This window comes from Typopeltis vanoorti, chromosome 12 (assembly GCF_054136105.1).
Source record: "Typopeltis vanoorti isolate ZY-2024b chromosome 12, IOZ_Tvanoo_1.0, whole genome shotgun sequence".
NCBI lineage: Eukaryota > Metazoa > Arthropoda > Arachnida > Uropygi > Thelyphonidae > Typopeltis > Typopeltis vanoorti.
In genome coordinates, this window is record NC_143560.1 from 83061750 (window position 1) to 83086508 (window position 24759).

At 36.6% G+C, this 24759-nt stretch overlaps 2 protein-coding genes across 2 annotated transcripts in view; both read right to left on the reverse strand.

Annotated features, from left to right (window-relative positions):
* Positions 1–24759, reverse strand: part of LOC150100943 (enoyl-CoA delta isomerase 2-like) — a 384225-nt gene that overhangs the window by 348269 nt on the left and 11197 nt on the right. The gene's annotated exons all lie outside the window — the stretch shown is intronic.
* Positions 18761–24759, reverse strand: part of LOC150100944 (enoyl-CoA delta isomerase 2-like) — an 88896-nt gene continuing 82897 nt past the window's right edge. Inside the window, exon 4 of the mRNA XM_090401939.1 lies at positions 18761–18844. Coding sequence (XP_090258065.1) covers positions 18835–18844 — 10 coding nt within the window. The 3' untranslated portion in view covers positions 18761–18834. The remainder of the gene's footprint in view (positions 18845–24759) is intronic.

The following is a 24759-nucleotide window of genomic DNA, read 5'->3' on the forward strand; positions in this document are numbered from 1 at the left end:
TCGATTTCGCGATCATTGGTAGATGGACACCACCATTTTTCTCTACTTGAACTAACTAATTAATAACATCATCAATCACTAACAATTTCCTGATCTTTCCTGATCTATTATTCTTCAAAGAGGTGTGCAGGATACTATTATTGGAGTACATGATTAAATTAACATCATTACTAATCTCCTCTGAACAGTTGTCCTCAAAATTAGTCTATTCCCTGCCAACATTTCAATACTGCCGCTTCTGATATTTCTCTCTTCCAGGACAGTTTTGTCTGCTTTGATTCGCCTAGATCTTGATTTTCCTCTAGGTTGGTTACCTGCCATCTTAGCATCAAACATCTTTTTGTTAACCCTTCCTTTCCTTTCTCGTTCTATGAGACCATAATACCTTGTGTTAACTCTGCTCACGCAGTCATGAATGCGTACGTCAAGCTCCTTCCTAACATCTTCATTTTTAACACGATTCTACCATTTATGCTATTTATTCACTCTCATTTTTTTTCTGAGAAAGCGCAATTCCGTAGTCTCCAGTCTTTATCAACTTTTTCATTTCTAATCGAACTATAAGATCATAACTTAAAATTGGTTTGATCACTGTCTTGTACACTGTTATTTTTGTGTTTTGCTAATTTCTCTCTTATTCCACATAAATTAATTCAAATGATTCCCCCCCATGCCAGAGTTGCATACTATATTATCTATCTGCATATTTAATTTCACATTGTCATTAAAAATTATGCCTTAATAGCTGAAATATTTTACTTGTTCTATAGGTCTCAATGAAGTAGGTTCTTCCTTCTTCATTGAGAAAGCAGATTTCCATGCTCCTGTTTACTTTCATATTTTTTTTTGTTTTGACTTTTTATTGGAAATTTTATGCAAAATTTATTGCAGCTATTATTCAGTTTACTGTAGATCATTCCAAAAATGAATGAAAACTTGTAGTTAATGCATACGCAGCAGTGCAGTGTGTGTGTGTGTAGTCTACATCATGGTCTTCAGTTAAATCAAAATATAGGAAAAATCGCACAATCTCAAGTTTCATATCAGAAGAAAATTTCGAAATCACCTTTTCACCTAGTTTCCTTCTATCTGAGTAAATAGAATCATAACATTCTTATAGCATCTTTATCCCACTAAGATTTTTTGAGGAAGAAATTTCGAGATTTCATATGAGAAAAGTAGCATACATTATGAGAACTGCTGTACACCCCTTCACTGAGACTTGAAAACATGGAATAAAATTTATCTTGAGGTTTGCTTGCAGAAAAACCCTAAGCCACTGAATGAACTGTGGCGAATATTAGAATCTCAATTTTCAAAGAAACTTCTGTCTCCAATGATTTATGATTTCAAAAATCTAAGATGAATGCATGACGTTTTTTTTTTTTTTTTTTTTTTTGAAACTGGTATTTGATTTCCAAAACTTAATGGAATAAATCAAATTTAAATTTTACTAAATTATTTTTTTTGGAAATGTTTCAATATAGAGACATCTGAACATCTGTTATGTGTCACATCAAATGCATTACAAACCTGGAAAGGAAAGATTATAATTATGTTGTAGAATCGTCTAATTTAATGTCTTTCAACTTGAGAGGTATTGGTTTACAGTTGGAATACTTGCTGTCTCTAGAGCTGCTTTAGTTTTCAATAAGCTTGTTAGATTTCACTAACAGGCCACATCACTGAAGGAGGTGTTGACTTGACTGCGAGCAGCTGTATATTGCATATTACCGATCTAGTGGCCCTTTTTAATATAAAAATTAATTATGTGTGGCTCAGTGCAAGTGATGTGTTGTCCAGAGTACTAGACTGCTTGAAGAAAATGCGTCATAAGATCAATTCTCGTCATCAAGTATTGAAACTTTAATTAAGCCTTTTTTTTGACTGATTCCCAAGTTAATCCATCTCTGACATAGGCAAGCAGGTTTTTTTCCTCCCAGAAACACTGATTCTTCATCCCATAAACTCAAGATAATCATATGTTGAATTAACACTGTTTTTTTTTTCAGACAGTAAATATGGTGTTAGGATTATGGACAACGAGATATGTCGTTGTCCACCTTTCTTCACCAGATGCCATATATAATGAGTGATAATCTTGGGCCAACTATCTCTGATTGGCTACTGGTAGAGATCGAACTTTGAATAATCAAAAAGTTGGAAAGTGCTAAAACGGCCTCGTCTACTCCCTATAAGTGAATAAAAAGGCATTAGATGATTAATAATAATAATAATAATAATAATAAATCAGCTAACGCCTTTTTATTCCCGTATACGGGGAGTAGGCGAGGCCATTTAGCCCTATCTAACTTTTGAAGACTGAGTGGGCAGTTCAATCTCCACTGGTACCAATAATAATAATAATAATAATAATAATAATAATAATAATAATAATAATAATAATAATAATAATAATAATAATAATAATAATATTATTATTATTATTATTATTATTATTATTATTATTATTATTATTATTAAAAATCATTTAACTCCTTTTAATCCCCTATAGGGAGTAGGCGAGGCTGTTTAAGCTCTAACTCTTTGGAGACAGAGGAAAATTCGATCTCACCAGTAGCCAATCAGAGATATCTTGCCCCAAATTATCACTAATTATAAGTGGCATCCAATGAAGAGATGACTGGCATGTGCCACAATCTTGCAGTCCCTAAACCTAGCACAATATGTTATTGTCTGAACTAGTATGGGTTCTAAGGTAGATTTTCTTAAGTTTTTCGAGACAAAAAAACCCGTTTCCAGGAACAAAAAACATGCTTGCCCATGCAAAGAGATCGACTAACTCGGGAATAGATCGAAGAAAGGCTTAAGAATGGTTCCTCTACTGGGCAACTACTCTAGAACTTAAAGCTTTCTTCAGGTGGCATAATGAAGAAGATGCAAACGTCGCTTCCACTGATACTATTTTATTTAACCAATAATAAATATATACAGTATATCATAGTAACTAATGTTAGAAATATATATTACTGCTTTTACCCTGAGGGGTATCAATGCTTGTCACAACAATTTATTTTGGGGAAATTACTACTCGCAGTTTGATAGTTTACATTCCATTGTGGTTTATATGTAAGTTCATTTCTGCTTTTGTCTGACCAATTTTTTTTTGATTATTTTATATTTAAGACTTATTTCTTATTACGTTTGTAAGAGACCTTCGTTTTTCCATATAATTTCGAATTACATAAGAAAAGCTACATGAAAAATAATAACATTCTTAGTTACATTCAGTTTAATACACTTATTCCATTTGTTTTACTATTATTAATAATATAAATCAGTGTTTCTCAATCTGTGGTCCACGACAGTGGGAAAAGTGGTCAGCAGGCAGACTTAAATTAATTAAATAAATATATTAATTATTATATTATATATTAATAATTAAATAATATATATTAATTATCCAAACAAAACAAATTAAAATTGAATACGTAAGTAAAAATTATTGAAATCAAATGGAGACTTAAAAAAAACTAACAAATAGCATCAGTATGTTCAAAGGCAAAAGCAATAAGAGACTATATTGTTGTTCACTTCACCTCTGTTTTATTATTCGTCATTCTGTTGTTAAATCTGTAGCGGCAGAATGACGAATAATAAAAGAGGGGGTGAAGTGAGCAACAATATAGTTTTATTGCTTCCTCCTTCTTGCTGTTTTGTCAGATTTAAAGTGAACATGTGTTATCCACATTTCAACCAATTGCTTGTGGTTTATTGATTTTTATTATTGAAGGTTTCCTTCCTTCATCCAAGGCTCAGTATATCTTCAGAAGTGCTAAGTGATACTTGGACAAAGTGTGTCCTGAGTTAACCCCAGTATTTATATATTTATATATTTTTCAGGAACGTTTTTTAATAATGGAAAAGTGGCTTAGAACTAGGGCTTTGAAAAAAAAAAGAGCAAATGAAACAGGTGATGCTAACCCTAATTGAGATACACATGTTGTAACGGCGAGTAAATCTGATACTATTAAAGTAGAAGAAACAAGCAGTTCAAAGAAAAAGTACAGTAGGAAATATAACAGTTCATATTTGGAAATAGGGTTTACTTCGTATGGAGATGAAAGTGAACAGAAATCTCACTGTTTTGTGTTATGAAGTGTTGTCGAACGAGTGCAACCAACCTATGAAACTCCGATGACATTTAGAAACTAAAGATTGTGATGTGAAAAATAAGCCAATTGAATTCTTTCAGCGACGCTTAGGGACATTAAGTCATGGGAAAGATATAGTTTCGGCCACGGGTTCCATTAATAGCAATGCACTGGAAGCATCCTATCTCTTAAGTTTGCGCATAGCGAAAACAGGTAAAGCTCATTCTATCCTATCCTTCAGACATTTTTTTTGAAATTAAGTGAACTAAATCTCTCCCTTCAGAGAAATTCTTTAACTGTTCTTGATGCGTACGACAAAATAAATGCATTCAAGAAAAAACTGGTTTTATGGATTAATTATATAAGACAATTTGCACCTTTTCCAATATTGGAATCCTTTTTAGTGGGAAATGATAATTTTGTTGATTCTGAATTTCTGAAAAGGGTTTGCAACCACCTCAAAAATCTGAAAGGGAATTTTGAAGCATAATTTCCGAATAACTTTTATAATAAATTTTTGTGGGGTCGTGATCCATTTCAGGCTTGCAGTCATGAGAACGACCTTTCGTTATCGAAAAAATGAACAGTTAATTGAGCTTTCAAGTGACAGTGGACTTAAAATGCAATTCTGTGATCTTGGTTTGGCTCGATTTTGGATCTCGCCTTCAGTGAGAACATCGTCATGCAGTTTTCTACAACCTAACTTTGTGAAAAAGGATTTTCATCGCTCCTTCAAATAAAAACAAAATACAGACTTCGCCTGAGTGTGTTTGTGTGCTTATCTTCGACTGAAGTTTACCAATATTGAGCCAGATATCCAGCAACTCTGCAAGAGCCGAGAAGTTCAACCATCTCATTAAAAGTAAGTAGTAACATAATTATGTTATATTATTTATTTGATACACTTTCAATAGTTTACTTCCAACTTAATTAATTATGTTTCCATATGTATTCAAAACATGCATTTAGATTTATTATGTCACAAATGACACAGTTTTACCAAAATGTTGGTAATTCCCATTGGTTTTTAAAAAAATCAAAAAGTCTATAGGGAAATAAATTAAAAACACTATGTTTATTTTATTTACTTATTTATTTTATTTATTGTTATTGTTATTGTTATTTATTTATTATTATTATTTTTTGTCAGAGCCTGTGTAGCTCAGTAGAAGTGGCGTGATTACAAAATAATATCTAAAATACTTACAAACCGAATACAAAGGCACCTCCATAAACTTATCTCACCAGCACAATCATGTGCAGTGAAAGGAAGAAATATTCTTGACACAATAATGCACCTCCAATGCATTTGCGATTATTACAGCCTCACAGAAAATCCATGTATTGTAATGGGGCTAGATATTCAAAAGGCATTTGACACAGTTAGCCACCAATACCTTTTTGAAACACTAGACCGAATAGGAGTTGGAGTAAACTGGAAAGAAACGATTAAGCTTTTGTACAGAAACGCGGAAAGTAGGCTGATCATTAATAAAAATCTCTCAGCCTCTTTCCCAATAAAATGTTCCATCCGGCAAGGAGACCCATGGCTCTATTTGTTCTAGTCCTAGAACCACTCATTATAGCCATTAACACAAACAACAATATCAAAGGAACACATATACACGGAGAAAGTGACGCCAAAATTTTGGCATATGCTGATGACGTCACTTTAACACTAGGAACACAAAAATCCTTGGACACAACACTCAAAATAATAAAAGACTTCAGCAAAGCCTCAGCACTGAATGTGAATCTGGCAAAATCCCACTGCAAAATAATTGGCAAGTGGGAAAACCAACCAAGGATTCCTTGAATTCATGTGAATAATTACATACCGGTTATGGGCATCAACATCGGAAGCTCAGAATCACACGAAGAACAGTGGAAAGAACTCCATGACGGCATAAAGAAGAAAATTAATGCAATGCGCCTAGACAGCTGTGCGTCAGAGGAAGGGCCCGGGTTTGCAACATCTACCTAACATCTCGCCTGTGGTACAAGATACACAACACCCCGTATCACGGAAGGTGGGCCGAAAAAATACACAGGCTCTGCGCTACATACATCTGGGGCTCTCAGTATGAACCCATGCGCAGATCAACACTCTTCCATGAAGTTGAAGCTGGAGGTTTAGCATTGCCTACCATCCATCTGAAAACTCTCATCGGCAGGGCAATAACAGCAGCCCGAGCACACACAAAAATCTATCATGCCTATGCGGCAACATTCTTACAAAAGTGTTTGCCGCATAGGTTTATAAGCTCACTTCCAGATATAAAAAAACCGAGCCCGAGAATGTTTAAAGAAATAGCCGAAGGGTACACATATATAATGAAACACTCAGGTACCGAAACCTTACTTACAATCAAACCAAGAGAACTATATAAAACATTAAGTCAAGTGACATTCCCACCTCCCCAACACAGGGAAATAAGAAAAGGAGAAATTAGGCTAAGTCTGGTGCTTAGCAAAGTTTTCCGACTTCCAATATCATCAAAATACAAAACATTCTTCTATAAAGTACATCAGGCCTGTCTCCCCACAAAAATGTGGTGTGTAGCAAAAAAAAATCCCATTACAACTTATACCTAGCGAAGTGTCATTTCTGTCCCGACCCAGAAACAATATATCATATTATGATGTTCTGTAGCAAAACGTCCACAGTATGGAACACCATACAGAAATTCCTACATAAGACACAACCATTCTCTGAAAATACATTATTTTGGTTGGAAGACCAAAAAATGAAAAAAAAAAAAAAAAAAAAAAACAGAACTAATAATCATAATAATAACAATGTATGCAATATGGTCCCACAGATGTGACAAAATACACGGGAGAGACACCAGACCAGACATACTAGCAAAAATTAACAATTATTTAAAGGAAATTATCATAAACACTACACAAACAAAAAGCATAACAACACAGCAATGGAGGAAACTCGGCCTAATTGAAGAAGGAGAAGAAGAAGGAAAAATAAAACTTATACCGATAATGGAACCCCCGTAGTTAGTGGTAAACAAAAATGATAACCCACTATCTGAACAAAAAGCATAATCCCAGACAAAGGTGCTGTTAACGTAGGCCCATTCGCCACAATGAGAGGAATAATGACAACAAGATATCAAATCTAATAAAAAAAAAAAAAAATTAAAAAAAAAGTATATATGTATGTAAAATAATAATTAAAATAAATAAATAAGTAAAAGTTTAAAAAAATAATAAAAATATTAATAATAATATATAGGTACGCCTATATATAAGGGATAAGAATGTTATATATATATGTGTATATCTAATTGTGTAAGGGGGGAAAATGTAAATGTAAATAGCAATTACTCCGTAAGATAAGTCAATACTATTCGAGTAATAAATATGTAGATTAAGATATATTAACAGAAATATGTATATGTTATTGTATATACAGACACAAGGACGGTAGAAATGTCAATTGTAAGAAATGCAGATAACATAAGTTCATAACATGATAATAACTCAAAATGTAAATAGGATATGTTATCCATTTATAGACCTGTAACTAATTCTGCAATTCAGAAAACTTTTGTATATAAGAAATTACAGATTTACCTCTTAAGTTAAGCAAACAATACAATGTTAAAGCAATATGGAATTCATTTTGTAAAAAATAAGAGTGCCTACAAAAAAAAATCTGCATGAGGTATAGAGATACTACCAAAATATATGCATATATAAATGTAAATAAAAACATAAGCAATGTATGTATTTTAAGAACAAGATGTGCATTTAAACATGAATAGACACTGATCTGATAATGGAACTTATAAATAGACTGAAGTCACTATGTAACATATACCAACAAAATAACAGCTCAAACAATTCAATAGGACAATACGGAAAATAGAAATTGAGCATGTGACATGTTGTATCGTATTTAAACAGTGATTGTAAAGCAGGTGTCATAAGTATATTGTAACGAGTAAATGAAAATGCCTAATAGAATTAGCAGCCTATGTACAAATTGTAAATAGCTGTATATATATATTTATTTTTAAATGTACACAGCTGCTGTTGTTGATACAAATAAACTCAGTAGAAGTGGCGTTTGCACTCTACAGCGCTTGACCGCACGAAGAAAGGATTTGGTGGTTCAAATCTAGTCGCCGACTAGAGGAAATTTTTGTCTTTTTTCGACTGGTTCCCGAGTTAGGCGATCTCTGGCACGGAAGCGGGTTTTTTCTCCCCGAAAGGGTTTTTCGTCCCGTAAACTCAAGAAAATCAACCGTCGAACACATACTATTTTCAGACATTTAAAAAAAAATATTGTGTTAGGGACCACGAGATGGCGGCACTAGTTTGCCGCCTTCTTCATTGCGTACCGATGAATCAGTGAATAGCCTTGGGCCAGCTATCTCTCCGACTGGCTACCAGTGGAGATTGAACTGCCCACTCAGTCTCCAAAAGGGTAAACGGCCCTGCCTACTCCTTATACGGAAACAAATAGGCGTTAGCTGATTTTTATTTTTGTTTATTTTTGAAATAAACAAAATTCGATGGTATTGTCGAAGTCTATTTCATCACTCAGTTGCTGTTTTATAGACAGTATGGCAAGATTTCTTAAACGCCAAAAAAGTGCCGCCCGAGGCGTATTCCCCCCCCCCCCCCCGAGCTACGCTTCTGTAACACTTAGTGGTCCGTAGAATTGTTTTAGGCATTTTACTGGTCCTTGGGCTTAGAAAAGTTCAGGAATGCTGATATAAATTGTTAATCATTTTAGCGAATTGTTATTTAATTATACATTATCAGTATTCCAGAAATTGTGTTGCATTGTTAACTGATTCTGATGATTCTTTTTAGAGATACTCTCTCTCATTTACACACACACACACACACACACACACACCTGATTATTATTATTATTATTAAAAGGTGTTGCTAGAGCCTGTGTAGCTCAGTGGATGTGGCGTAATGCCCGACAAAGTAATATGTTCCCTTCCGCGCTCGAGTGGCAAAACACCCAGAATGTTCCACGAGATTGCGGAAGGTTACAACTTCATTAACAAATACGTAGGAATAAACGAATTCTTGAAGATGAGACCTAAAGCAGCACATATCAAACTCACGCGCACAGTCATACCACCACCACAACACCGGGAGATTGAAAGAGGGACACTAAGACTATCAAAGGCACTTAAAAAAGCCTTCAATCTGCCCATAAACCCCAAATTAAAAACCTTCTACTACAAAGTACACCACGCTTGTTTGCCCACCAAAATGTGGTGCACAGCGAAAGGAATCCCTCTTCAAGGCCCCGCCAGATGTCATTTTTTCCCCCAACCAGAAACACTTTACCACTTAATGATGTACTGCCCTCACACCTCCCGAATATGGAACACGGTTCAAACATTCATAAAACACAAACAACCCTTTACAGAACACACATTATACTGGTTACACGAAGGGAAAATTAGCACAACTAAAGCAATCATTATTATAACAACCATGTACTCGATTTGGACATACAGATGCGACAAAATTTACGGAAGGGAAACAGGACCAGACATACTCAGAAAAATAAACAACATACTAAAAGAAACAATCACAGATACCATAAACAGAAACAAAATAACAAAACACCAATGGCGACAAATAGGTCTCATCTCAGAATTCGAAGAACAACTGCAAATCATAGAAATAAAGGACCCACCATAAATTAAAAAAAAAAAAAAAAAAAAAAAAAAAAAACATATACACGATAAAATATACATAACCGAAAGAAAAGCATATTGTAAACTTCTTTATTAAGCTGTATAACCACTTGTACATTAATTGCTTTATGCTATAATTAGTTGTAATTCTGTGCATAATATTTGAACAATTATAGAGGTAGTAGTTTAGTTTTATGTATCAAAAAATGTCAATGACGGTTTATATAGTGGAAGAAGTCGATGACATTTTGCTGATCCGGTGGGTAACTCAAATATCTGCCAAAATGTAACCCTCTCCTTCTATGTTAAAACAAATACTACATATGTATATAGACATTTGCAATCTGAAAGTGATAAGGTATATGTAAACAGCGCTTAACACTTCATGATAAATTAATAATGTATAATCCCAACTATATCTGTATAATCCAAACTATATCTGTATAATCCAAACTATAATCTGTATAATCCAAACTGTATAATCCAAACTATAATCTGTATAATCCAAACTGTATAATCCAAATGTATAATGTACAATCCAAAATGTTCACAGCCAAATGTAAAAGTGTCAAGTCAAACATAACAAAGGGCTAAGTTATGTTACATTAAAAGAAAAATACTGCTCAACTCATGTAAAAAGGACTGTAGGAAGAAGCAGACACTGAGCAGATTACTGATGTTAAAAATAAGGAAAAATAAATTGTACATAATATATTATTAAGACCAAGAATGTAAATCAAAATAAGCATTCTATGTACAAAAGTATATATATTTATTTGGAATGTATGTAGATGCTTTATGGTTAATAAAATATTACTCAGTGGATGTGGCGTTTGCACACCACCGCGCTTGGCCGCACGAAGGAAGTCTTGGTTTCGAGTCTAGTCGGCGACTAGAGGAAATTTTTCTAAGCCTTTTTTCGACCGGTTCCCGAGTTAGTCGATCTCTGGCACGGGCAAGCAGGTTTTTCCTCCCGGAAACTCGGGTTTTTCGTCCTGTAAACTCAAGAAAATCGACCGTAGAACCCACATTATTTCAGACATTAAATATATTGTGTTAGGGTTAGAGACCACGAGATGGCAGCACATTTGAGCCGTCTCTCTTCACTGCGTACCGCTTAATTAGTGATAGCCTTGGGCCATCTGTCTCTGATTGGTACCAGTGGAGATTGAACTGCCCACTCAGTCTCCAAAAGTTAGATAGGGCTAAATGGCCTCGCCTACTCCCGTATATACGGGAATAAAAAGGCGTTAGCTGATTTTTTTTTCTACGCATTCTCCTTGTAAAAACCTACTTTTCATTATCTTATTCACCACACCTTTGGACTTCATTCAGTAACCGCCTCTGGTCCTTGAATGTTCTCCTTGTTCTGCCACTTGAAATTGAAGTCGGATACTTATCCAATGAATACATATGGATAGCTCAAAAGACAATCATATCCCTTCTGTCTACCACCTTGTACGATACTTAGCCAGTAATAGTATCCATTAAATATTTCTTCCTGTTTACTTCCAACCAGTGATGTAGCTAGAGCTTTTGTCGGAAAACTCGGGGCGGTCCCCGAGTTTTCCGCCCCTCTCAACACACACACCAACTACAAAATGTCAAAACGATGTATAGGGAAATAAATTAAAATACTGTTTATTTTTGAAGTAAAACTTTAATTTCAAAGTTCTAAAATGTTATTTTTCTTGCTTTTCTGTTAGCAAAATTGTCGATGACATTGGCGAAGTCTATTACATAATAATGTAGGTAATTCTTAATCAATTTTATTTAGAAAAACTCCTCTCACGACTACCGCACTTACAGCAATTGTGAGGAAAATTCGCAGTAGTATTAAAGTCTGAAGAACTCAGTTTTGGAACGGAGTTCTCGAGACTGTATTTTAGAATTGACTGCAAAAGTTCAAAAGGTTCAACGTGCCGCCCGGGGTGGACCGCCTCTCGCTTGCTATGCCTCTGCTTCCCACTTACAAAACATCAGCGGCATTTCGTTCCTGGTCTCCCCTGAAAGGATACTCTTCATCGTCCACTGTCATAACACACTACCATTACCACCCGCTTCACTCATGGTATATCATTTCTCTTCTCGTCAATACGTGATCTTTTGCCAATTATGTTTCACAACACAATACCAACAATCTATGGATAGACAGAAATGAATGCTGCGAACATATTCCTTTCATTTCTGACACTACAGCTTTTGTATAAAAAAAAGGCGGTACATTACGAGCTTTCTCTATATACAAGGGGAGATGAGAAATCAAATGGCTCGTTTTTTTTTTCTTCGATTCGTGATCGGCAGAAATCTCTAACAATCACTTCGCGGGCGGTAATAGTCCTTAGTTTGACTACGCTTAGTTACGTTGCGATCGATCGCATGAAGAGAGCTGGGAACAGTAGTTAATGCTTTATAAGTGCATATAGGAAGCAGAGATTAGCAATATTTAATTCCTTACTGTGGAATCTGTATGTAGGATGGAAATTTATATTATTTTGAAAAATGTGTTCGGAGACATTGAGTAGCACAGTCAGATGCAGTTGTGAGCAAAGATGGCAATATTCATCCTCGTTCGACCGCTAGGCTGGATGTGGAAACTCTGAAGAATACCTCTGATGACGATGTATGTAATTTGTAGATGACAAGGAGCTGAAATAAGATTTGTGAGGAGTTTCGACTGGAATAGATTTTTACCAGGTCGGCATACTGCTTCTCACTAAGCAATGGCAAAATAATATACGGAACTACAGACCACTGAAAAATGAGAAAATTAACTCTCAAAGGCTGGAATATTAATCCACGTGAATGCTCTTATTTTTTTTTTGAAAAAAAAAATTAAAAAACACGGGGTATTACTTTTGAGCGATTTCTTGTACATACCATCTGAGTCAGTTTCCAAGAGGGACACATCTATTTTTGGCTTCATTAGCCTCCTCTGCACTCCATATACTATTTCCAATATAACGTCTCCTATTATTTCCTCCAAGAAGCAAGCCGTTTTTGCTATCGTCCAACTATGAATACGTTTTCCTACATCACAGCACTTAATTTTACTGAGAGAAGAGTAAATATTCCAAAGGCATGCATACTTCATTTATTATTCAGATGTAACCTCGTCACTTCTATCTCTCTTCTGCCATTAAATGCAATCCAAATTCACATATTCTACCAATTCTTCCAGCCAAGTCATTCATTAATACCTCTTTTCTGCACAGCATCCTAGAGAAGTAGCATACTCACACTTCCGTGCACCTTTATCTAAGATATTTTGTTCTTATTCTTAGTCGTCTCTTCATAGGATGCCGTTTATAATTGGTATTGGACCCAGCCTGTGTAGCTCAGTGGATGTGGCGTTTGCATACCACCGCGCTTGGCCGCACGAAGGAAGTCTTGGTTTCGAGTCTAGTCGGCGACTAGAGGAAATTTTTCTAAGCCTTTTTTCGACCGGTTCCCGAGTTAGTCGATCTCTGGCACGGGTAAGCAGGTTTTTCCTCCCGGAAACTCGGGTTTTTCGTCCTGTAAACTCAAGAAAATCGACCGTAGAACCCACATCATTTCAGACATTAAATATATTGTGTTACAGTTAGGGACCACGAGATGGCGGCACATTTGAGCCGTCTCTCTTCACTGCGTACCGCTTAATTAGTGATAGCCTTGGGCCATCTGTCTCTGATTGGGTACCAGTGGAGATTGAACTGCCCACTCAGTCTCCAAAAAGTTAGATAGGGCTAAATGGCCTCGCCTACTCTCGTATACACGGGAATAAAAAGGCGTTAGCTGATTTTTTTTTTTTTTTTTTCTGAAAGGTGTTGCTTCTGTTCAGCTGTCTGGGGTGATTGACTTGGTTAGTTTGATGAGAACTCCTAAGGACTCTCATTCATCTGCATTGATCTTTTTTAAAGGGAGAGGGTTTCACATTGCATCTTGAATGTATTGATAGAACTTTTTTAGGATATTTTCACTGCGTTTTCTTTCATACATAGTCATGCCTGTACGACTAAATAGTACACATAATTATAATAATTATGATCATGTGTATTCTACTTCACTTCCTATTCAGCCAAAATAGTATTTATTATTGGAATATGTGGTATCCATTGTTTCACAGCACTCTGGATTCTTCTTTTACAAAAATCATAATGTCATAAAGTCTTTTTGGTTCTTTACTAAAGTAACAGGTTGTAGAGCAATCTAATAGCATGCCTTTGCCACGAAAGGTCGACAAATGCATGAAGTACGTTGAAAAAACGTTTTACAGAATGAACTTATTGGAAGCCACTTCCACAATTATTATTATTAGCAGTAGTAGTAATTCTTGTAGATTATTATTATTTATTATCTATTCTTCTTCTTCGTATTATTATTATTATCAAACCTCCGTACTGTCAAAAGACTCATCATAAACTGTGTGTGTGTCTCACACACACAGTTTATCATACAGTACCTTAAACAGGTTCACTGGCTCTGCACTCATCACACACTTACGCAAAGCATTCCAATCCTTCACCATTCTCCATGTAAAAAACCAGCTCCTCACCCCTTTGCACACATCGTCCTCTTACAGATTCCAGGGTCTTATTCTCTTCCCGCTTTCACCCATTCTATGCAAAAATTCTCCTCCACATTAATCTAGCAAAACCTCATCACAGCTTATAGGTCTGAATCATACCCCCAATTTCTGCTCCTATCTACTAATTTTTGCAAATTGCATTTTCTCAATCTATTGTCAAATTCAACATGCCAGAGAACAGATACATCTTACTAAATCGTCTCTGCACTTTTTCCAATATATCTTCATCTATTTGAAAACCAGGTGACCAAATCTGTGCACAATAATTCAAAGCCTTATTCTTGTCACCTCCCTCATGAATCGCAACAGTTTTGCTCTCTTTTCAATCCTTTGGACCTTGGCCCAGTGCAAGAAGCGCTTACAAATATGTAAAAACTATTGTTCACTCGCTGGAACATTCCTTGTAAAGACAGTATGAAATATCATCAAGTGCTAGAGCTTTATTAATATCAAGTTTAGAAAATTCCTCATATACCTCCTGCTTACTTGCTTAACAGTTCCTCTCTCATCCTTCCCCATTGCATTAAAGTTTTCCATAATATCACATTCACAAGAATGAAATACCTTTATAAATTGCTCATTATATACCTCAAATATATCCTCTGCTCCGGTAATTATTCCTCTATTTTCACCAATCAACGCAATTCTTCATATTCATTCTTTCTTCTACTGGCCAAATATCGAAAAAAAAAAAAATTCCTAGGATATCTTTAGCCAAAATAGTTAACTGCTACTCGTACGGCACTTTCGCAACTCTTATCAAGTTAGTCACCTTCCTCGACTATTCTGTAAGTCTAATGCTACTGGTTGTTATAACAATCCATCTTGTGCTTTTTCCAAAATACCTTCTTTTTCTAGATTACATATATCTTGATTTGCCAATTTTGCACCTGCTCTATTTAATCTCTTAAACTTTGGAATACATGCTGATATTGGTCCACCAATATCAGCATGGTAGTTCTTCAGTAGGGCCCAAGAAGTGTTGATGATATCCTTCCAGTTCTTCATTCTAAGTCATTATCGCAAGCTGTTTCCTGAGCTTTTCATAACTACCAGCCTAATTCCACATATATCTCTTTCTAACAGAAGTCCACATATGGCTGGCCAATGGTGCATCTCACCAAATGATGGGATATGACACCGGATTAAAAACAACATCATCTCATGAGATGATCAAATCCAATACTCTTGATCTTCGGGTACCTTCTGTTACACAAGACCTAACATAATTGTCTCTAGATGGACACACCTTATCTGCTACCACCAGCAGTATTCCTCTTCCTCCCTTTCTTCCCAGTGTATCTCTCCCCACCCTGCTATCTTGCTCTTGCATATCATCTCGAACCGCCACAGATCTATTCATTACAGGCATTACCTTTATACTCGCAGGAACAATCTCTCCAGCCAACTCACATCAAAAACATTTAAATGCAACCCGTGTGCTCTATACAGTTCTACGTGCCTCTCAAATCCATCACCCCCATATTCACAAAATGCACTCCTTTCTCCTCACGTGGTTGCACTAACACAGCACCCATAATATTGCTCGCCACCTTAATTCACCACTATCATACCTATACAACAAACTGACGACCTTGCTTACTACATCTCTTACTCTCCTTAATAACCTCCTGATGTGAAATCTGACATTTTCCTTGTTCCCATCCAATTCATTCGCCCTTACTACAACCATGAACTCTTTTGCTCCCTTACTCTTTGTGTTCAAAGCTTCAATCACTCTGCTCGTTTTATCTTCAGGAAAACAAATGTCATGCACATTCTCATTCACACCTGTAATATCGAATCTCCTTAGAGTAGAGAGCCACAATTGAATCATTTGTGGTATCTATTGCATGGTCAACTTTCGTTCCACTTTTTTTTATTATTATTCATTCTTCCATCTATGTCGGTGATTATTTTCATTTCGAATGCACTTCATTTCTTGCCTCATCTGCACCAACTCTGCTTTCATATCCGGATCCAATATAACATGAAGATTAATGTCTGATATTTTGATGCAGTTTCATATGAGGCTTTTGGTTACTGTTGGTTATGCAGCATCTGCAACAGACCTCACAATGATGTTGTGACAAGGATAATGAACTGACTCATGACTTCTCCTGAACGATATTCTGACCATGCAGTTGAAGTTGCTGATCATGTACTTCACATGTTCCTGGTGCAACAACAGTAGATATTCTGGATGTATCTCGAGACATCATCATGGAACTACTACTACTACCTTGATGTGAAGGACTGGTAAAAGGCAAACTGCAGTTTCTGCTAATAAGAGTGAGAAACCAAGTTCAATATCTTGCAACAATTTGTGCAATATGACAAGAAGGGGAAAATTCAGGTCATACAGAACAAGGAACTAATTTTTGACTATCTCTACTTCGATGAGTCTATGTTATTTGGTTGAATTTCGATTAACTCGGCTGTATTAAGAATAGGCGTCTTATTTGTAACTAGAATTAAGAACGGATCTTGGAACAATTGTCAAAAATGCTGTCACTGCCTGTACATGCCTCAACATTCAACTGCTTTACTACTTGAAAACTCACCAAATACTTAGTTTTCTTCAGTATGGATTCTGCCACTCTCATTCCACAACAGATCTCCTAGCCAACCTAACCCACCTTTATATACAGGTCATTGAAAAGTTTGGAATAACTCAGTAGCTACTCTCTTGGTATTTCCAAGGTATTTGATGGAGTCTGGCATTTTGGCCTTTTTACCAACCTACTGTCTTATGGTATTCCTTCTTCCTTTTATGAATAGATTACCAGATTTCTCTATGGTCGTTCACTGCAGGTCATGGTTGATGGTTTCCTTTCATGAGATGTTTCAATCAATGCTGGTATACTCTAGGGTTCAGATCGTTCAGATATAGTCTTTCTCATTTTCAAAACGGTATTGTGCCTAGATCATTCGCATTTCAAGATGTTCTTTAACCAATGCCTTAAACACTGATCTGCCTCCAGCTCTGAATCCAGAAGAAAAACTATGCTTCATTCTCATGTATATTTATAAATATTGTGCTCACTAACCAGGATAAGCTTGCTTTTCTTGTGCAGATGTTCACATCTAGGTTATCATAGCCGAAACATTTCATGTCCATAACTACTTCACCCCCTAAGAAAAAACAAAACTGGTATTCTTTTTCATTCTAAACAGTGCCTCTCTCACTCAATTCATAATACTTTATAAAGCTGAAATCATGACATGCAGATTTCAGCTTTAAATGAACAGAGCATTTCATGCTGTTCCTTCGTGCTCTTATCTATAGGAATTTCTATGGGCACTGTTTCCCTGAATTGGGCACTACCATTCCTCTAATCATATATGAACAGGAGCATTTTCTGGTCAACACCATATGAAGTTTAGCTCCAAACCTACTGAACCAAATTCTCATCCACCTTCGCACCATACCTCATGCTCTTTCGAATAGTCTTCTCCATAGTGTTTCCCCCAAAGATAATTACCTTCAGGTCATGAAGAAATACATTGACCATTTCCTTTCTTCTTTCCAACCACTTCTTCCCTTCCACGTGGCACTGTCTCAAAGGTGTTGGAAGTTCTGGTTTGCAGGTCTGATATTCCCTGCCTTCTATACCCACATGAAACACTTACATTTCTTTACCCCTATCATACTTTTGGAGCCCGAGAGGAAGTTAAAATCGTTAGCCAATCAGAGACAGTTGGCCCTACTATTCCTAATTTTAAATAATATCCAGTGAAGACAGCAATCCAGTTCCACCATCCTGTACTGCATAACCCGACCTATTATTGTCTGAAATACTATTGGTTCTACAATCGATTTTCTTGAATTTGAAGAATAAAAACCGAGTTTCTGGGAGAATAAAACAGCTGGCCATTTCCAGAGATCGACTAACTCGAGAACTGGTCGAAGAAAGACTTAGAAAAAGTTGGTGTAGTGGACGACTAGAATAAAAAATGTAGGTCTTTCATCGATTATGTATAATAGATATTCGCATTAACCACCTATTAATTAAAGACTGCAAAGCATAATTTGAATTACATACATAAATAAATCAGCTAACACCTTTTATTCCCTTATAGGGAGTAGGTGAGGCCTTTATACCTCTAGCTTTTTGGAGACTGAGTAGGCAGTTCAATCTCCACCAGTAGCTAATCAGATATAGCTGGCCCGTGTCTATCAGTAATTATAGCAGCCATCGATGAAGAGGCTGGCATCTCTTGGTATCTAAACCTAACAAGATATGTCACTGTCTGAAATAATGTAGGTACTACGGTCGATTTTCTTGAGTTTACGGGATGAAAAACCTGAGTTTCCAGGAGCAAAAACCTGCCTGCCCATGCCAGAGATTGACTAACTCGGGAACCGTCGAAAGAAAGGCTTAGACCGGGCTTGAACTTAAGTCAAACTTCGAGCGACCAAGAGCAGAGGACGAAAGCACCCACTTCCACTGAGCTACACAGACCTGTTTTGAATTACATCTAATTAGAAATTCTAAGATTAATCTGGAAAACTTGTATAGACATGCAAAAAAAATTGGGAGTAAGGATAATAGAAACAAATTAAATATTCTACTTCATATAGAACAATTCTGAATGATCTTGCTTTGGTTTGGAAGGAATGTATAAGTACAGACAATTAGTACTCTACTTTCGACAGTGTTCCCTTCAGAGGCTCCCTTATATGTAAAAAATCACTTTATGAACCATAAAGATATTTCACAGTTAAAATGCGTGAATAATCACTTATGTTGGTCAACTCTGTGATATTTTGTATCTAATTTTAGTATATTTATAGTGAAATAATACAATGTACAAATTATAACACTGTACTGTAATAAATCATGAAATCTGAGTGTAGAGTGATTCTGTTTATCTACAAATAAAATAATCAGATGTAAACTAATGAATGATTTCGAAAATTTATCAGAAGTAGGAGAGACTAGTTAATCAACAACAAATTCTTCCAATTCAGGAATTGTAAAAGAAGCATCTGAGAATGGTTCATCAGAAGCATCAACTGGTGGAAGGTTAGGCGCATTTTCACAGGGTGAGGTAACAGCAGGAGTGAGCTGTCACTTCAAAAATATGTACATTACATCCTGCTTAGTGTACACAATTTGCCTTTTCTTTTCTTTTCTGCATAAATTTCTCTGTAGCAGGCAACTACAGCTTGCATCATTCTGTCTCTTCATGTCGAGACCCAATTTCTCAAAACAGCCTAATTGCTTATTAACTATAAACTTTTTATGGACAATCAGATTCTTGTTGTTGCTCATATTTCTCTCTTTTTCTTCTTCAACTTTTTTGTGCTTCTAGTGTAAGGTATTCGTTTGAGAACTCTACTTCCAAAGCTTCTAACAAATGCCCTACATGTTCATTGTCAACCTGCAACTCTTAGCTATCAGTAATCTCCAGTTAAGCTTTGCAGTTGTCGAATTCCCTGAATGTATGAATATACATTTTCAGCAGTTTCTTCTAAACATCATTCATACACTTTACTGCTACCTCACTTTATGCTTTATCTGCAATATATATTTCTTCTCCAAATCTGAGAGTTTTCTTATCCTCAGTATAAACAATAGTTGACTAAAAGTATTTCTTAAATAACATGCGTCAAAGAACCACAGTAAAATTCTGTTGTAGGAGTGACGTGATGCTTGATGCAAGTGTTAATGGGTGGGCCATCGAAATCATGAGTGGTCGTAACTAACATACAACGTAAGTCTAGGGACTATATTATATATTTTAAGTGCATATGCGGATTCTAGTCAGTGAGAAGAGAAAATTCTATTTGAGAGTCGTTTTCAAATCAAATCAGCTAATGCTTTTATTCCCGTATATAGGGAGTAGGCGAGGCCGTTTTAGCCCTTTCTAACTTTTGGAGACTGAGTGGGTAGTTCAGTCTCCACTGGTAGCCAACCAGAGATAGCTGGCCAAGGCTATTACTACTTAAAACATCCCGCTGTGAAGGTATGGATAAGAAGGGCCGCCATCCGTAACACAAGTTTTTTTTTTTTTTTTTTAGTGTCTGAAATAGTGTGGGATCTACGTTCGATTTTCTTGAGTCAGATTTACAAAATAACATAATAAAGGCGGAAGAAATTTTGGGGAAAACTGGAACAGAAATGTGGGTCACATTCTGGTGTAGTAAGTTTTTTTTTTCTGGGACCCTTGGCAAATTCGTAGCTAGGAGCATTATACTTTATGAAAATTTCGATATTTGACAAAAATCACAATAGTAATGCACACGAGAGGCCTGAAAAGTTCTTGACCTTGACCATAGATGGCAACATTATAGGCAAGGTTTTTTTTTTCTAAGTTGCTATGTCTGTCACAGGCATCCGTGTGAAACTGCAAGTCATTCTATCAAGTAGCTTGTTTTAAACATCTGTCTGAAGCAAAATTGTCTTGTATGCCTTGAAATGGATAAAATTGACTATTGTGAGGTTATAAAATTCTTTGTAAAAGAAGGTTTAACGCAAAAGAAATTCATTCCAAGTTCATAAACGTTTATGGGCACTCTTCTCCTTCGTTTTCGCCAATCAAGAAATGGCCTGCCTTCAAGGCTGGCCATACTAGCTTTGAAGATGATCCACATGAAGGACATCCAAAAAAAGTGTAACACCAGAAATCATTGATCACGTGCACGATATGGTATTGGATGACCAGCGAGTCAACGTGCGTGAAATTGCTGAGATTATATGCATTTCAAAAGAATGTATAGGATATATTTTGCATGAAGAATTGCAAATGAAAAGGCTTTGCACAAGACGGGTGTCATGCTTGCTCACAGCAGATCAAAAACGCACTAGCATGAATATATATGAACAATGATCGGGGCGTTTTAACGAGAATAAAACTGATTTTGGGCGTGGATTTATTACTATGGATGATACTTGGATTCACCATTCCACACCAGAATCCAAACAGCAGTCAAAACAATGGACAGAAGCCAGTTGTTCAGCACCAGAGAAGACAAAGTCGGACCATCAGCACGAAAGGTCATGGCATCGGTGTTTTGGGATACTAAAGGCATTTTGTTTATTAATTATCTTGAAAAGGGTAAAACAATAACTGGGAAATGTTATTCCGATCTTTTCACCAGACTAGACAAAAAAATGTCTTAGAAAAGACCCACTTTGCAGAAGAAAAAAATCATCTTTCATCAGGACAATGCACCTGCCCATAAAGGTGTTTTGGCAGTATCCGTATAATAATAATAAAGGTGTTTTGGCAGTGGTAAAATTAAGGGATCTGCACTATTAATTGTTGGAACATCCACCCTATTCCCCAGATTTGAGTCCCTCTGACTTCTATTTCTTGCCAAAACTATAACTCTTCCTCAGTGGTCAGCATTTTTCTTCGAATCAAGAGATGATTGCAGCTGTAGAAAGGTATTTTGTCGGTCTTACTGAGACCCACTAAAGGGATGGGATAATGGCACTGGAGCATTGCTGGAATAAAAGTATTAGTCTTAAGGGAGATTATGTTGAAAAATAAAAATAACTCGGAAATTATAAATTCGTTTTTTCCTTGTTAGGCCGAGAACTTTTCAGACTTACATCTATAGGTTACAGGAATGATTAGCTGATTGGAACTAGTGAGTTGTGTAATAAGGGGACAATAGTTTGAAAGAGTAAGGTTATACAAAGATTGCTTGCCATAGTCTTTTCTGGGACCCCAGTTGATTATTTTATATACTTGTGATATATACAAGGTCTGAAGTAGATATTCAATTGATTGCTGACAGTACTAATTTAGGGATATTTAAAGCCATGGTCAATAGGCCACAGCTTTGAATCTCACTTGCAACATGCATATGTGTATTTTGTCTTTAAATGTTGGAGAATTTAATCACCCATTGTAATAATAATTATTATTATTAAACCTCCATGGAGCCAAAAGTCTTATTGCAGGAGATCCCACTGTCACACACACACACACACACACACACACACACACACACACACACACACACACACACACACACACACACACACACACACACACACACACACACACACACACAGTTTATCATACCGTACCTCAAATATGTTCACTGCCTCTGCATTCACTACACTCTTGGGAAATTCATTCCAATCGGTCACCACTCTCCATGCAAAAAACTGCATCTCACCAAAAATGATCTCTTGCTCTTTCTCCCTGTCCTCACCTAGTCTATGCAAAAACTCCTCTACATTAATCTGGCAATAAGAGGGAATATGATAGAAATATTGAAGTTGCTTAAAGGGTTTTAAAGGATAGATGAAGGGGAAATGTTTCAGCATTTGGCTAGAGGGACCAGAATAAGGGGTCATCCCTAGAAGTTGAATGAAGGTGTGGTCAATAGGGGTGCGAGGAGTAGATTTTTTGCTTGGAGAGTGGTGAATGAGTGGAATGGGTTGTCAGTTGTGAGTGATTTTTCTGTTAATGGGTTGAAGGAGTGGTATGATAGATTATGTGGACAGATTGGGTCTACCACGATGAGTCTATGGACTCCATGGAAGTATCCGTATAATAATAATAATCTCTTAACAGCTTATACATCTCAATCATATCAGCCCCCCCCCCTCCTTCTGGTATCCAACAATTTCTGCAAATTGCATTTTCTCAAATTATTTGATAATTAATAAATTTAATAATTTAATTATTATTATTAAACTTCCATGGAGCCAAAAGACTCATCGCAGGAGATCCCATTGTCACAAAACACAGTTTATCATGCAGTGCCTTAAATATGTTCACTACCTCTGCAATCATTGCACCCTCAGACATTTCATTCCAATCAGTCACCACTCTACCTGCAAAAAAATGCTCCTCACCAGAAATGATCTCTTGCTCTCTCTCTGCCTTCACCCATTTTATGCAAACACTCCTCCACATTAATCTGGCAATAACCTCTTAACAGCTTATACATCTCAATCATATTGCCCTTCCTCCTCCTGCTATCCAACAATTTCTGCAAATTGCATTTTTTCAATCTATCGTCATAATGTTATTTAACTTAACATGCTAGAGGCCAGAAACCACCTTAGTCATTCGTCTCGAAACCTTTTCCAAAACGTCTTCATCTATTTGAAAATCAGGCGACCAAATCTGTGCACAATAATCCATATGTGACTTGACCAAAGCCTTATACATAGGAATCATCACATCCTTACTTCTACAAGTCAGTGCCCACCACATCATTCCAATTATCTGCTGTAGTATCCGCATAATTTTAGCAATATGTCCCCGAAATTTTAGGTCCTTTTCCATAAATGTTCCCAGATCTCTCATCTCCTCTGCTTCTTCCAAGATATTTCCACTTGCTGTGCACTCTACATCATATCTTTGCTTCCCAAATTTCAAAACTTTACAATACGTAACTCATTTACCCCATCAAGCCAGTGCATTCATTGTCCTTTTGCAAAGCCACAAAATCAACTGTACTCCAGTTACTTATCCCAAACTTTGCATCATCTGCAGACAACTGCTTATCACCATTCAGACCTCTAATAACATCATTTACATACAATTTAAACAGCAATGGACCCAAAACAGACCCTTGGGTACACCACTATTAACTTTCCTCTTCTGGGATATCTCTCCTGCATAGACAACTCTTGATACCTATCGAACGGCAGACCCTCCATATCAGCACACTAAACTACTTTTTAGCCCCATCTTGCAGTTTAATTACCAGCTTCTGATGTGGTAATATATCAAAGGCCTTTGCAGAATGTAAATATACAACTGTGTATGCATCACCCCCCCCCTCCTCCATGAACACAGCCTTGATGCGGCAGAGGGTCTTGTATGCCTCAATAAAGCTGAAAGTTATGCTGGCGGTAGCGATGATACGAGGCCTCCAAAGCCAGACAGGTCCCAGCTGAGGGGCCAAACAAACTGTGTTCCCCCAAAGTCAGGCTATGCGACAAGCTGGGTGGGGGGTTCTCAAAGTCGCATTATCATGCATCAAACCCAACAATACGCTCACGATGCAGGTAGGGCATATCCCCCAAGCGACATGCACAAAGATCACCGATAGGGGCGATAAGTGGACAAGAGTTATATGCTCAAGGGTGGCGCAGGCCAAAGAAGCTAGGTCATATCTCTCAATTTGCAACAATTAACATTGAAATACTGACTAGATGAAGCTGCGAATTGGCTGATATACTCAAGCACGGACATGTTGACATTGCTTGCATCGAAGAAACAAAATAGTAAGACGTAAACGCCTGTGAAATTGGCAAAGGTTATAAGACCCTATACTATGGAACAACTAGCTCAAATGGAGTAGCCATAGCAGTTGCCAGCGTTTATGGGCCTGCATTACTGACCGTTTGATGAGCATCAGGATTGCCACAGAGACCACACCCGCATGAATTATATCCTG